Source organism: Gopherus evgoodei, chromosome 7, assembly GCF_007399415.2.
Source record: "Gopherus evgoodei ecotype Sinaloan lineage chromosome 7, rGopEvg1_v1.p, whole genome shotgun sequence".
Classification (NCBI taxonomy): Eukaryota; Metazoa; Chordata; order Testudines; family Testudinidae; genus Gopherus; species Gopherus evgoodei.
Window position 1 is genome coordinate 108,124,480 of NC_044328.1, and position 14,983 is coordinate 108,139,462.

Genomic DNA, 14,983 nt, shown 5'->3' on the forward strand with positions numbered 1-14,983 from the left:
TCACTAGATATGTCCCCCCACTTTGACAGCAAACCAGGATAAGTACTCTTTGCATACTGTCTTTCAACCAGTTGTGCACTCACCTTATAGTAATTTCATCTAGCTCACATTTTCCTAGTTTGCTTAAGAAAATGTCAAGTGAGGCGGCGCCAAACACTAAAATCAAGATATGTCATGTCTACACACTTCCCCCTTATCCAGTAAGCCAGTAACCCTGTCAAAGAAGGAAATTAAGTTGGTTAGTCATGATTTGTTCTTGACAACAACATCTTCGCTATTCCTTATAATCCTATTAGCCTCTAGGATTGTTTAATAATTTGTTCCAATATCTTTCCAAGTATCTAAGTTAGGCAGACTAGTCTACAATTCCCCAGGTTCTCTGTGTCTGCCTTTTTAAAAACATATATATATTTTTTAAAAGATAGGTACTATGTTTGCCCTTCTCCAATCCTCTGGGACCTCACCTGTCTTCTATGAGTTCTCAAAGATAACTACTGATAATTGTTTCAATAGTTCTTTAAGTACTATAAGGTACATTTCATCAGGACCTGCTGACTTGAATTCAACTAACTTATCTAAATAGTCTTTAGCCTGTTCTTTTCCTATTTTGGATTGCATTCATTCCTCCTTGTTAATATTAATTGTGTTAAGTACCTGGTCACAATTTACCTTTTTAGTGAATACTGAAGCAAAATAGGCGTTAAACACCTCAGTCTTCTTGATATCATCTGTTATTAGCTCTCCTTCCCCACTAAGCAGAGGACCTGCAATTTCCTTTGTCTTTCTCTTGCTCCTAATGTATTTATAGAAACTCTTCTTATAGTATTTTAAGTCCCTTGCTAGATGTAACTCATTTTGTACCTTTGCCTTTCTGATTTTGTCCTTGCATGCTTTTGCTATTCTTTTGTCCTCATCCTTAACAATTTGTTTGTTTCTACTTTTTGTAGGATTTTAGATTTTCAGGTAATCAGGGAGCTTCTGATGGAGCCATAAGGCCCCTTACTATTCTTACTATCTTCTCATGAGGATAGTTTGCTTTAATATTCTTTCTGAGAAACTGCCAGCTCTCCTGAACTCCTTTTTTCCCTTAGATTCATAAAGGGACAATCCCTGCCTTGAAGACTCAGGACAGACAGACAAGCAGACAGAGGTTAGGAAAAGGGAAATGACAAATAGGGGTTTTAGTACAAGTCAACTAGATTCACTGTAGGCATCCTGGGAGAAGTGGATCTTTCAGAGGACTTAAATGTGGACAGAGTAGGGGACTTGACTTTGCATTGAAGCAAATTATTCAAATACTGTGACAAAACATTAACATGACATTAAATAGTATGTGTGAAAATGTCATTACGTTGTATCAGGGTGTCCTTACCTGTGATACTTGTATAAAATGTCCTTTGTGCTGTGTCATCATTGTACCACAATACAGCTTGATGACGTTTTGGAGCAACAGAATAATACTGCATCAAAATGCCATCATGCTGTGACACAATATGATTTTATGTCCAAAAAGTGTCACATTGCTTCAGAACATCTTCACACCAAGAGATGGGATTATGACTTTATGTTAAAAAAGTAGAGAGCTCTCGTTTGGTATATTAAGCATAGTGTTGTGATTCAGGGTTCTATGCCAGACTCTTCCACTGACTCACTTTGTGAATTTGGTCAATTCAGATACATTGTGCCCCTCAGTTTCCCCATCAGTAGTGAGGGTAATGATCTTTACTCATCTTTGTAAATTGATTTGAAATCCTTGGATGAAATGTGCAATAGAAAAGCAAAATCTTTTTATCCTTATCACAGTAAGCCAGAATGTTATCAGATCCGGCACATGGTGGCATTGTGTCAAAACAGCATCATGTGGATACTAAAATCCATCCTCTCCCCAGAGATGGTACCTCTGGATCATGCTGTGGCACATTGACAGGGTAGTGAGGAAAGAGTGGAAAAGCTTGTCATGCAACTGCCCCTGCTGCACTTGCTCTTTGAATAAATAAATAACTTAAGTGTTCAGAGATCCCAGTTCAATTCTGTTCACCAGCATTAAATCCACTCTTAAAATTGGCTTCTTGGAGGTATGTGGCCCCTCCCGTCCTCCCTGATTGTTTATATAGCCTTTATTTGTGAGATAAGAATAGCTAAAGAAACAGATTGTGCTATTCTTGACACTGCCCATCTGTCACATTTCTTGTTTTGTTATTGGTTTTGGAAAACTTTAGACAATGAAGCATTTTGATTTGTTTGTTACAGTAAGAAAAAGAAACTTACCACTAGATACACCTGAGCCAGATCAGTGGAACTGAGACCTGCTAACTCCTTCCCAGAACTTGGTGGAAGTCTGGGTTCATCTCTGGATCTGAACCCAATGGGTCTGTTGAAGAGCAAAACAAACTGGGGATATAGTTATAGATGGATGATTATATTCAGTCAAGAAGAGACAATGGGCCAAATGCCTGCCTGGTGTAACCCAAATGACTTCATTGGATTTAAACCAGGAATAAATTTGGCACATGGACCAGGGTTATAGATTGAGTCATTAAAAGAACATGTCACAGATGAGGATGTTTTTTTACTCTTTGTTGGTACCTAATACAACAATACCCAGATTCTGATTGGTGTCACTAGATGCTATTGTAATAGAAATAGTTAGTAATAATAATAATAATAATAATAATTAATGATATAATAATGTCACTGTTCAAAAGCAAGCAACATCTGAAGAGAATCAGCCATAGGTTTTAAACAGTTTGTTCTTTTCATGCCTTGCCATCCTTCCTTGAACCAAATCAGTCTCTCTTACATAACCATGATAATCCTGCATCAGAATTGAAGTGCAATTTAGGACCATTAAAAACATTAATATTCACTTACTGGCTGCAAAGTCTGTTAGCCAACGTGTTCCACTGTTTCACACAGTTAAAATTTTAAGCATTTGCTGCAAAATTATTATAATCTCATTATACATCGATTACATTAGTGCAGAATTGACATTTAATTACTGCTTTTGAAATTGGGCTGCACTCTGGCGTAGCTGATTTGGGATGGCGGACCTATATTGTACTAAATTGTCTCCCAATGGAACCCACAAAGAATAGCAAGATTGCTTATATAGCCAGACGAGAAATGGGAAAAATGGTTGGGGGTGAGAATAAGGAGGAAGGTCTGGGAATTACTCATCCGCTCTACGTGCATTGATTCCTCTCAGCTCCACCTGTGTCATTCATGGAAGCTGAGCGGAATTGGTTAATTTTTTTCCTTTTGTCAAGACCACATTCTCGTTCACTTTCCACTGCAATACTTTGCCCAGCAGGACAAGGTTTGTAGGTTGCAATAAACACCAGCCTCTGCCAGTAGAGCTAAAGGAGCCTCTTTGTTAGCTGTTATGATTCTAGGTCTTATATCATCTTATACAGGGCTGCGATCACAAGAGGGCAACTTAATCACATTCACTACCTTATGTGTATGCATACACTTTATATACTTAGCATTCACATTATGTATATGACTGAAGTTTATTTGTCTAGTATAGGAGTGTGGGGCAGGGTTTCACAGTAGCAGTGGGGTTTTGCACGATGTGTCCATTTAATGTTACTGTCCACTTGCTGTCTCTGATATTTAATGCAAAAATCTCACGGACTAATATTCTGTTTAACCACAAGGTGGAAGAACTGCTTTACTTATGATGCCATCTTGGTTAACTCACATGAAATATGCATGCACTTTAGGCACGTATCATTATTGTTATTATTTAATAGTTCTGTTACAGTAGCACCCAGAGGCTCCATTCAGGATCAGAACCCCCTGGTGCTAAATGCTGTACAAATGCAGTCCACCATCCTGCAAGTAGCTCCGTGCACATGGATCCCTGTGCCATACAGAGCCTCATTGACTTCAACCAGGCTTCCCACAGGGATCTGTCTGCATGGAGCTCCTTGCAGGACTGGGACCTTAGACACAGAGTCTCTAATTAATCAATTGGTTAATATACAAGATTGATCAAATCCTGTGGTAAAAATACTACTCTTCTGGGTTTACAAGTCACACTAAAGACATTTCCAAGATAAAGGGAGCTTGAGAAACTGCTCTGCTGTTCCTTAGTAGACTAAATACAAATCTCAAATTCAGAAATGGAAAAAAAACAACAACCCCATACGAAGAGCTTGCAATCTAAAGAGTTATTTTAATAGAATCTAAGAATTTTAAAGACTTAGGAACTTAGGAAAACATTTCTATGCTTACTGGATTTTGTACAAACATAAAAAATAAAATAAAATCCTAACTTCACTTGTGAATCTAAGCAATTTGTTAGTGCCCCTTTAATCAAATGGAGGATGAAATCCTGGCCCCATTGAAGTCAATGGTAAAAATCCCAGTGACTTCAATGGGTCCAGAATTTCACCTTGAGTCTTTAGTCAGGAGATGCTCTTCCCCAGCCTACATATGTATCTTGAAGTTGTGTGCCAAGAGGTACATAGCGCTCCTCAGTGGCGCAAGGATGTTGACAAATATGTTCATAGATGCAAAAAAAGATAAACCATGACAGCTTCTTAATAAACCTGCAGTGGGAGATTCATTTACAGAGTAATTACTTGGTAAATATAGCCAATGCTGACACATCATGTTAAATGGAGTACTAGTCTTTCTCTCCCCCAAGATACACACAAACTAAAACATTTTCAGTAACTAAGTCATCTGGGTGCTTAATGAAGGAGATAATTTTTAAATTTAATTTCCCTATAGCCCATCTGACTTCCAATGCAAGCGACTACATTCTAAATAATGGTACTTCCAAATTCTATGGGATACGGTATTAACTTTACTTCCTTCCCTAAACAGAAATAAACCCGAGATGCAAAATGTGGATGCAGATTTCAAACAGCCCAAAGTTCTTGGGAGATATCAGATCTGGGGATATGTGCCAAAATTTTCAAACTTGGGTGTGTCAGCTGTGGCACCTAAATCTCAATGTAGGTGTAGTGGCCCTACGGATTTTAAAAATAATTGGTTTCGCTTTCCCTTAAGGCCTGAGTCTGATATTTTAGTGAGCAGAGGGATTTTCAACATCATCACCAGGACATGAGAGCTTAGCCCCATGAGCCTGTGTAACTGCGCCTCAGATGTTCTGAACTCTGGCCTACGTTTACGACTCAGGCCACTATTTCTCCAATTTTATCACACAGGCTCCTGGCACTTTACTTCATTGCATGTACTCAGTGCTTAATTTGTGCCAGGGCTGAGCCCCAGCACCTCTGGACTTGCTGCATCAATTGTGAATGTAAAAAAATTGCTTGAGCCCTGGCCACACTTTCATTATAACTTAAGCCCTGCATGTATTTATGCTGCTACTCACATAATAATGTGTGAATGATACTTTATAATACTGTATTTTTGTTCGACTTTGTTCTTATCTGGCAATATTACCACTCTACTCTTTTATAAGGTGGTCAATTACCTGGCTCTCATTATAATACATCCTTTTTAATAATATATGCCTTGTTCCCATAAAAGACCAAAGGCAAAATCCTGATCCCATTGAAGTCAGTGACAAAATTCCCATTGACTTCAATGGGGCCAAGATTTTGTCCTGAATCTTCAGATATGGCCTCCAGATTACTCACTGGGGTAACAATTCTAGTACGAGTTTTAACAAAAGAAATCTCTATAATAAACCTGACATTATTTGCTAAAATGCGCTCACAGAGGATAAGTTATAAACAAATAATGCTGATCACCTGAGGCCATGCAGAAATTTCCCCCCATCAAATAAAAACTCAATTATGTGCATTGTGGTGCGGGGATGGGGCAGAGATGAGGGAGGTTTGCATCTTTCTCTGAAGCATCTGGTTCCTCTCTCTGTCAGCAACAGGATTCCATGACAGCAGCTAACATGTCAGTCACTGAGAACCACAGGGCTATGATGGGCAAACTATGGCCCGCGGGCTGGATCCGGCCCTCAGGGTTTTGGATTGGGTCCGTGAGATTGCAGCCCCTGTGGCTCCGCAGGCCCCGTGCCACTCTTGGAAGCAGCCGGCAACACGTCCGTGCGACCCCTGGGAGACGGGGGCAGAGGGCTCCATGCACTACCCTCGCCTGTGGGTACATCCCCCCACAGCTCCAATTGGCCAGGAATGGGGAACCGCGGGAAATGGGAGCTTCAAAGGAGCCCTCTGCTTCCCCCTTCCTCTCCGTCTTCCCCCGGGTCTGCAGGGACATGGTGCCGGCCACTTCTGGGAGCGGCACGATGCGGTGCGGCGTGGGGGCAGGGCAGGCAGGAAGACTAGGCCCTGGCCCTGGTGCGCTCCGCTGCCACCCTGGAGGCTCTCCAGGTAAGCGGTGCTGGGCCAGAGCCCGCACGCCAAACTCCTCCTGCACGCCACACTCCAACCCCTGCCGCACCTTGCACCCTTCCTGCGTCCCTACCCCCTGTGCTGAGCCCCCTGTCACACTCCTTCTGCACTCAAAGCCCCTCCCTTGAGCCTCCTGCCACACCCTGCACCCCTCCTTCACCCCAACCTCCTGCCCTGAGCACCCTGCCACACTCCTTCTGCACCCCAACACCCAATGCACCCCTCCTGCATCCCAACTGCCTGTCCTGAGCCCCCTGCTGCACTCCAACCCCCTGCCTTGAGCCCCCTGCTGTACCCTGCATCTCTCCTGCACCCCAACCCCCTGCCACACCCCGCACCCATCCTGCATCCCACCCCCCTGCCCTGAGCCCCCTTGTATACCCGCACCCCTCCTGTGCCCCAACCCCTTTCCCTGAGCCCTTTCCTGCACACCGCACCCCCTCCCACACCCCGCATTCCCTCCCGCACCCCACCCCCCTGCCCCAGCCCTACATTCATGGCCCTGCATGCAATTTCCCCACCCAGATGTGGCCCTCGGGCTAAAAAGTTTGCCCACCCCTGGGCTATGACAAAAAATGTCAGTCATTGTGAACCAGCTGGCTAATATTTCAGCAAGATCATAAAGCCCAAAGAATGGTACCAATAACTGCAGGGAGGGATATATTTTACTCTACTTCTGACCAAAGTAGGGCTGAGTTATTTTAAAACACCCAAATTCTTGATTTGGCTACAGCTTTACGTATGTTCTCTTTCTTTGATTTCAAAAACACATTTGCTTCTTGCAGTCACCATAACAACTTTGTGTGCATAAAGAAATACAAGGAAACTTTTTTTCCTTCAGAGAAATGTCCTTTTTCATTGGCTTATTTGACTTATTTTATTATGGCCTTTCTGAGTGGATTTTGTAAAGGATAATAGGCCTCAAGTTCAAATCCACATCAGGCTCTCTCAGTACAACACTCCCAGGGACTGAAATTTCTTTATCTTTTTATTTTCAGAGCGACAGCCCAGAACCAATGCTTGTAAAAAATGTACCGGTCTTGAAAACATTTGTACCAGTCCTCTCTAAATGTTTGTAGCCCTGGCAAGTCACAAGATTCACATCATTCTGATGATCTTGTTCTCCAAATACACTTAATTCCTAACGTGATTTTAGTAACAGCTGTCTTGAAATCATCAAGCACCAGAAATAATTGCTTCAAGCCTTTTGAGAGCCTGGAATCCCAGTTAATGGTATAAAGCATTAATCTTTAACTCTGATGTTTCTTGAGATATCAACTAAAACCCATTTTGTGCTTAAAACACACACGTTTGGAATTGGAATTGGAATTGGGAGAGGGCAAAGCAAGAAGGTAAGAAGAATGATGTGACTTCAAGGGCAGATGGTTTTCAAAATATTGGACATTAAATTGTAACTGAGCTCTTCAGTCTAGCAGGTTTATTTTGACATTGGGCCAGGACTGAATATAAAACTAGAACTTGGACCAAGGCCTACAGCCTCTCAACCTTTTATCTATCAAATCTGTATTCGGGCACGAATGTCAAAAACCCAGGCATTAAGTTCCATGTGCATAATTACATGCTTAATTTGTATATGAAGTTACTGCTGTTGTGCACATAAACCAGGTATCTGTGCACACAGCCATTTGTGTGTCACACTATGCTTGCAGTTGTAATAATTGTGCATGCAAATTAAGCATGCAATTGCATGTATACTTCTGTATGCATACAGTACTTGAAAAGCAGGCTCTATTAGTAAAATTACATTGTTGACCCTTAAAGTAAGCCACCAATTCAGACCCTAAGGATCTTTTCATCTTACAAAGTAGTTCCTTCAATCTTGCACGTCTTGTCTCATGACAATATCAACATTTAAATCAAAACTGTCTGGAAATCATTCTTTTAGCAGCTGTGCTCTTTTGATTTGGAATTCTGCATAGCAGCAGAAATTCATCAAGCAAATTCCCTTTCTGGTTTTAAAACCAAAGCTGAAACCGGACCTGTTTTATTTGGTACAGAATGAATGAGCTTCAATGTGATTTGATTTTTATCATATTTCATTTGAACTTTTACATCTCCCAGGGACTCTTGTGAGCAAAAAGCTTTATCAATAAAAACTGTATTGAATTTCCAGTCTCTGTCTGACTGTCAAAAGTTATTTGATAATTTTTTGACCATGAAATCTTATCTCCATTGTACACCAATATGTGGAAGGTGACTGCAGATGTTTAGTAATGGAGCTAGATGTCTCTGTACGGCTTTTCTAATGGGTTTTCCTTTCCCTTATTAAAACGGGATAGGTTGTATTACTATCCCATAAACAGTTTATTTGCATTCTGACTCGTGGGCAATCCCTGAGATGCTATTGATATTTCCACTATTCCCTGACTTCAGTTTTGTTTTGAATGGTTCTGTTAACATCAAATTAATTGTAAGTTGTTTAATTGACATCCCCCCAAAAGCTGCTATAATTTAAGTAGAGCAGATGGTGTTCATAGTCGCTTAGAAGACTTACACTATTAGAATTTTTATACTGACTCCATAAGAAGTTGGGTCCCTCTGCCTTTGATATGATTCTTCTGGTAACTTTTGGTGGAACAGTGACTTCCAGCAACTGGCTAGGTTAATCACAGACATTAATTCCAGATGGATATCCCACGAGATATCTTAACACTTGCTTTTCTACTTAAAACTCATATTGTGGATGCAGATTAAGTATAAATTTCTCACTAAGTCTGCTCCATTTTTTAAGTCACCTTTTAATGACCACTTACTTCCATATCTCAGAGTGGGCTCCTATGAGTGCCAATAGACCTACAACATAGGTCTGACCATGCTCCCACTGCAGTCAATGGCAAAAATTCTACCGATTTCAGCTGGCGCTGGGTCAAGTCTCCAGAGTGGTATCCTTCCCACTTGTGGGTATAGATGGATAATGCCCCTCTAATGCCTAACCAGAAACATCATTTGAAGGTGGTCCAACCAACAATTTACTTTGGAGTCATATTTGGAAAGATTTATTTTCCTGTTGCTGCAAGAGATCAGCTAAGCAAATCAATCAGAATCTAGACGCTGATCTATACAGTTTCACACGAGTACAAGAATGTTCAAAATCCTCCTTGAACTTAATAGAGCGAGGACACTGGCTCTTTGAAACGTTCAGGAGCCAAGTCTGCTGTGTCCTCAGAAAAGTTAACACTCTGAGTTTTATAGACATTATCAAGTGGCGGAGAGATTTTCATGGTACATTTTCAGTACCGTGGCTTTTCTTGAACTTTTTTGCCCCCCATCAGTTAAAGGATTCAGCTGTTCAGGGAAAATATCAAGTTTCTTGGCACAGTAGGTATTAGTCAGTGCACCAGATGACTCTTCCAAGCTGCATTACTTTACATGGGAGGACCCTCATTCAATTTTTTAAAAAGTATTTTAACACAGAAGGTTATATCAGACTTTCAATTTAAAAGGTCAAGTGAAACAAAGCAACTAAACCAGCTTCCTAATTAAAATCAATCTTGTCCTGCAGCGTAAAGCTTGCTGTGTATTTTATCACTGCAAACCACAGCAAATAGTCAACATACCTCACCACTAATTAAAAAACAAAGGTGATCTCTGCACAATTTGCCCATCCCTAGAAGAAAAGAACTTTTGGGACCCCAGAGCTTAAGCCTTATAAATTATTTGTTGGGTCAGCTAAAATTAGCTACATAGGCAGGAGGATGGATAAGGTCTCATTAATCTGTGTTGTAACTCCAGTAATTTCAACCAATAGATCCAGCTATGTTTACATTTAATAAAGTCCTGATGCTCCCTCTAATAAATGTTTTTTTACAGGTGATTTCTTAGGCACAACTGTGCCTTGAAGCGGCCAGTGAGGTGAATGGGAGATGTCTATTCCTTATAGGAATCCCAGGAGACTTCCAACAGCTGTTTGCCTAATCAAAGCTAGTGCGGTGTATGGTCTAAATTCAGCTCAGGTATCAGTCACCCAGTGAGTCTACTATGTCGCTATAAACCACCTTCTATTTTCTGCCTATTAGCAATTGTTGATGGCTGTCTGTGCACTTTATCAAATTACATCATTTACTAAATCAGAAACACTTTCATAAGAAGCACAATTTATTTATTCTTCATGATTACAGCTCAAATTTAGCTCCAAAGAGTGACCTCTTTCATTTCTGTGGTTAGTGCTGCACTTCTATAACATTACTAGCAGCCAAGGAGCACACATATACACCTCATTCCTTCCTTCCTTAGATAACGTACAGTATTCCTTATACATGATTTGATATCCTTTATTGCCTTTCCTGTTAAGAGGGTGCACAAAACACTCCTTATTATCTGCAAATACCCAATATCTCCTAACCCAAGAAGAATAGGTTTCTGAGAGCTTTGAAGAACGCTGTTGACAAAACCAGAGGGATGGCAATTGTATTAGTAATGATAAAACTTTTCCTTTCTATAGTGCTTTATCTGTGGATCTCAAAGTGATTTACAGACATTAAGTAATTACACCTCCTAACAGCAAAGACAATAAAGTAGGTGTTATTATATGTGCTTTATTCATGGATAAACCAAGACAAAACAAGGTTACATGATTTTCCCAAGTTACAGAGCTGGAAATAGAAATCAGGAGTTCTAATTCCCACACCTCTGCTCTAGCCTCTAGACAACTATCTCTGCACTTGCTTCTCTATTAGAAAGTTCACGTTTATTCGCCTGACTAATTGGGAATCACTGTTTTTAATTTTAAAATACTATGGTGATCTCAGCAGCTTTTTGAAGGAGGGGGTCGAGTGTAGAGTCAATGTGAGAAATGATTTCTCTTGCATTACTGTATGCGTAGTGAGGTAAGTTTTCCCCACTCTGAAGCCAAGGAATGAGAAAATGAAATGGTGGAGCTGAATAACATTTTAGCACCAATGGTAAAGAGTTCTGTGGCACCTTATAGACTAACAAACGTATTGGAGCATGAGCTTTCATGGGTGAATACTCACTTGATCCAACTAAGTGGGTATTCACCCACGAAAGCTCATGCTTCAATACGTCTGTTAGTCTATAAGGTGCCACAAGACTCTTTGCTGCTTTTGCAGATCCAGACTAACACGGCTACCCCTCTGATTTTAGCACCAGCGCTTTACTTCTGGTAATGAAGAACCAGAAGCACCAGCAGGCCGGAATGGGATATGTTCTTCATAGAAAAGCTGGCAACATCATATGCACTTTTACAAAGGGTGACTGGGAAAAGGCAAAGTCCAGAATAAGTATCTATATTAAGACTTTACACATTACGGACTGGGTTCTCTAGTTAGATTTGGGCCCTCTGTAGTCACAGGAGAGAATCTCGTCTTAGGTCATTACCCACCCTGGAAAAGGGAAGGTAGCATCATCTATGCTTCAGACTCTTTGTGTGGCAACTGAAGTTCAAAGCTCAGAGACACTAGTAATGCTTTGCACAGATTACTATTATTGGTGTGGCATGAGCAATGTACTAGCTCAGTGATTTGAGCATTGGCCTGCTAAACCCAGGGTTGTAAATTCAATCCTTGAGGGGGCCACTTAGGGATCTGAGGCAAAAATCAGTACTTGGTCCTGCTAGTGAAGGTAGGGGGCTGGACTTGATAACCTTTCAAGGTCCCTTCCAGTTCTAGGAGATAGGTATATCTCCAATTATTATTATATTATACTAGGCACTTGGTTCTGTTCTCTCATCTAGTTCTTTTTTTCCAAAAATCTCAGAACATTACAAACACTAATTAAACCTCCCAACCCATTCTGAGATGTGTCAGTATCATTATGTCCATTTAAGAGATAGTGGAACTAACGCACAGAGTGGTAAAATGACTGCTCATGGTCACACAATGAGACTGTGGCAGAACAGTGACTATAACTCAGGTCTCCTGGCTCTGAGGCCTGTGTTGTAGCCACAAGACCGAGGACATTGCAAAGCCCAGCAAACAGAGAAAGAGGTGATCTTTATTAGCTATGTGACTGAGCTGCAAAATTTTGGTTGGGACCTGAACTTCGCCCAAAGTTGGTGCTTGAATACAGGGATTCAGTATGGGATCCTCTGTACTCTTTGGGTATGCCTACATTGCAATTAAAAACCCATGGCTGGCCTGTGCCAGCTGACTCTGGTTCGTAGTGCTTGAGCTATGGGAGTGTTTAATAGTGGTGTAGATTTTAGCTCGGGCTGCAGCACAAGCCTGAATGTCTATACCACAATTAAACAGCTCTGCAAGCCCAAGCCAGCTGTGGGTTTTTAAATGCAGTGTAGACATACCCTCTAAAGTGGAATGGTTCATGGAACAGAGGGATCTTAAAGAGGTTTTTCGAGGAGGAGGAAGCTGTGTAGGGTAAACATCAATGGAGAGGTTGCAGTAAGCCTAAGGGACAGCGTGGAAGTAGGAGACAAGCTGGAAGCTAGCCAAGGAGACAAATGGAATGATCAAAAGAGAAACTAGAGCATAGAGCGTGGGATGAGGTGTAGGCAGACATGAGAGGAAAGATATAGGGATGGCCAGAGTTGTGCAAGACTTCGAAAATGAGGATGAGAAGCTTTGAGCTTCATCTGGAAGGAGAGTGGCAGGCACTGAAGGGATTGGAGAAGCAGGAAGACATGGTTAAAGCATCTAGCTATAGTAAGTTGCCTGGGGCCTGGAAAAAAAAAAGATATCTTTTCAGTTCAGTTGATTTAAAGCAGAGGATGTTAGAACACAGAGGATTTTCCTATCCAGTTATTAGTCCCTGTTCAATAAGGCACTTCAGCATGTGTCAGACGTTAAACATGCGAACAGTCCCATTGAATCCAGTGAGAATATTCACATGCTTAAAGGCAAGCACATGCTTATACTTTGCTGAGTTGAGACTTGGGCAGAACTGCCATGTGGCTTGGTGGAAAAGACCACATCTCCCGCAGCAAAGAACTTATTAAAAAAAACTAGAAAGAAGATACACAGTATATCTATTACAGTATGCATTAGTATGTGCTATATAATTTAATAACACTTCCTATAGCGAGGCAGGCCTGCCTATATGGAGCCATAGCCCTCTAACACTCTGCTGCTCCTTGCAGTATGCAGCATAAATTCACAACCCACATTGCAGACTACACTGTGGCTGAAATCATAGGGAGGGTTATTAAATCATTCCATCACACAGTTCAGAGGGAATGGTACAACATACACAGAGATGAGATGTTTGCCAAGGAAAATAAGGGTGGTGCACTTATGAGCACATCCTGTGTATATTTCAGCCAGTTTTTAATACATCCTTTACTTTCAACATCCAAGTATCAGATGGTAGTAAATTGCTAAGGTCCTAGTTCCAGCTGAGCACAACTGGGGGTGGAATGCCTTCTTTTGGAAACTGCTGGTACATGATCTGTTATGTTTGCTTCAAAACCCTTAGGGACAGCTGCAGAAACTTGTAAGTGTAGCTGGTATTCTGACCTATGGATTCAAAGCATGATGGTTCATGAATCAAATTGCCGGAAGGGCTTCATATGTCATAACAGAGAAAGATGAGAACCCTGAAAACTAAAAATTCAACCAGTGGGAAAACAGATTTTTAAAATACCCTAGTTTTACAGATTTGTAGGAAGCCAACAAAATATAGACCTTCGTGAACATGTTCAAACTTTTTTTAATTCCTTTTTTAAAGAAATAGTTTTTAGCATGTTTTTATTGCCCCTAAGCTGATTGAAGGGACTCATTACACATTTTAAATTGTTTGGATGAAATAGGGCATAAATGTAAGGGGCAGGGATCAATCCTCCCATGCCTCTGAGCTCAGGTATGGGGAAAGTGGGATGGGCATCATTCTACCCCAACTTGACTTCAGTGTGTATTAGAGCATCATAGAAGGTGCCCTAAATTACATCCCTGGTGTAGACCCTTCACAGATCCTATGCCAGTGGAGGATTTGCATAGTAGAGCTCCACTATGCTCTCAATCCACCCCTTATGCTGGAGTGTTTGTGGGGGGTGCTGGTGCAGGAACTAGGTCTGATGACTTTATACCCACCAGGGGGGTTATCTGCTGGCAAATTATGGCCAGAATCCAGTTCTTTTGAGCTAATTGAGAGACACAAAGGGACAAGAACATAATGCAACATCTGGCCCACCAGACTTTCAGAACTGCACACACACACTAGTCCCTGCACATGCAAACTATGGTCCTCCAAGCAATCACAATCACTGTTTGTGCAAGTGGACAATTAGATATCTACTAGTGCAGTGTTTCCCAAACTTACAACACTTGCATACCCCTTTTGAGACATTTCTCTTACCAGCATACCCCTTCTCCGATGAAGACAATTTGGGGGGGAGAGTGGTAGCCACATTTTTATAACACACTCCTAATTCATTTCATTCTGGATTAACTGTTTATTAGAAATAAATACAAAATTATATTACATACAGTTGAAACAAAACTTTTAATAGAAATAATAGTTACATATAGAAATAGTACTAGAAATAATTAAAATAATAGAAGCAAATCAACAGTCTGACAGAACAGCGTGTATATATATACACATATCTATCTATCTATCTGGTGAATTCGTATCATTCTGAAATTAAAATATGCTGGTTTGGTTAGGTTAGTGAAGAAAGCACTAGTTCTAATACTTACTATTTC

General features: G+C 40.9%; 1 protein-coding gene across 3 annotated transcripts in view; it reads right to left on the reverse strand.

The window, feature by feature from the left end:
- Window positions 1-2,275: 2,275 nt before the first annotated feature.
- Window positions 2,276-14,983, reverse strand: part of KBTBD12 (kelch repeat and BTB domain containing 12) — a 65,761-nt gene continuing 53,053 nt past the window's right edge. Inside the window, exon 6 of one of the 3 annotated variants that reach the window (XM_030569206.1) lies at window positions 2,276-2,371. In XM_030569206.1, coding sequence (XP_030425066.1) covers window positions 2,310-2,371 — 62 coding nt within the window. In that variant the 3' untranslated portion in view covers window positions 2,276-2,309. The remainder of the gene's footprint in view (window positions 2,372-14,983) is intronic. The other 2 variants (XR_004001220.1, XR_004001219.1) reach the window with 2 other exon arrangements.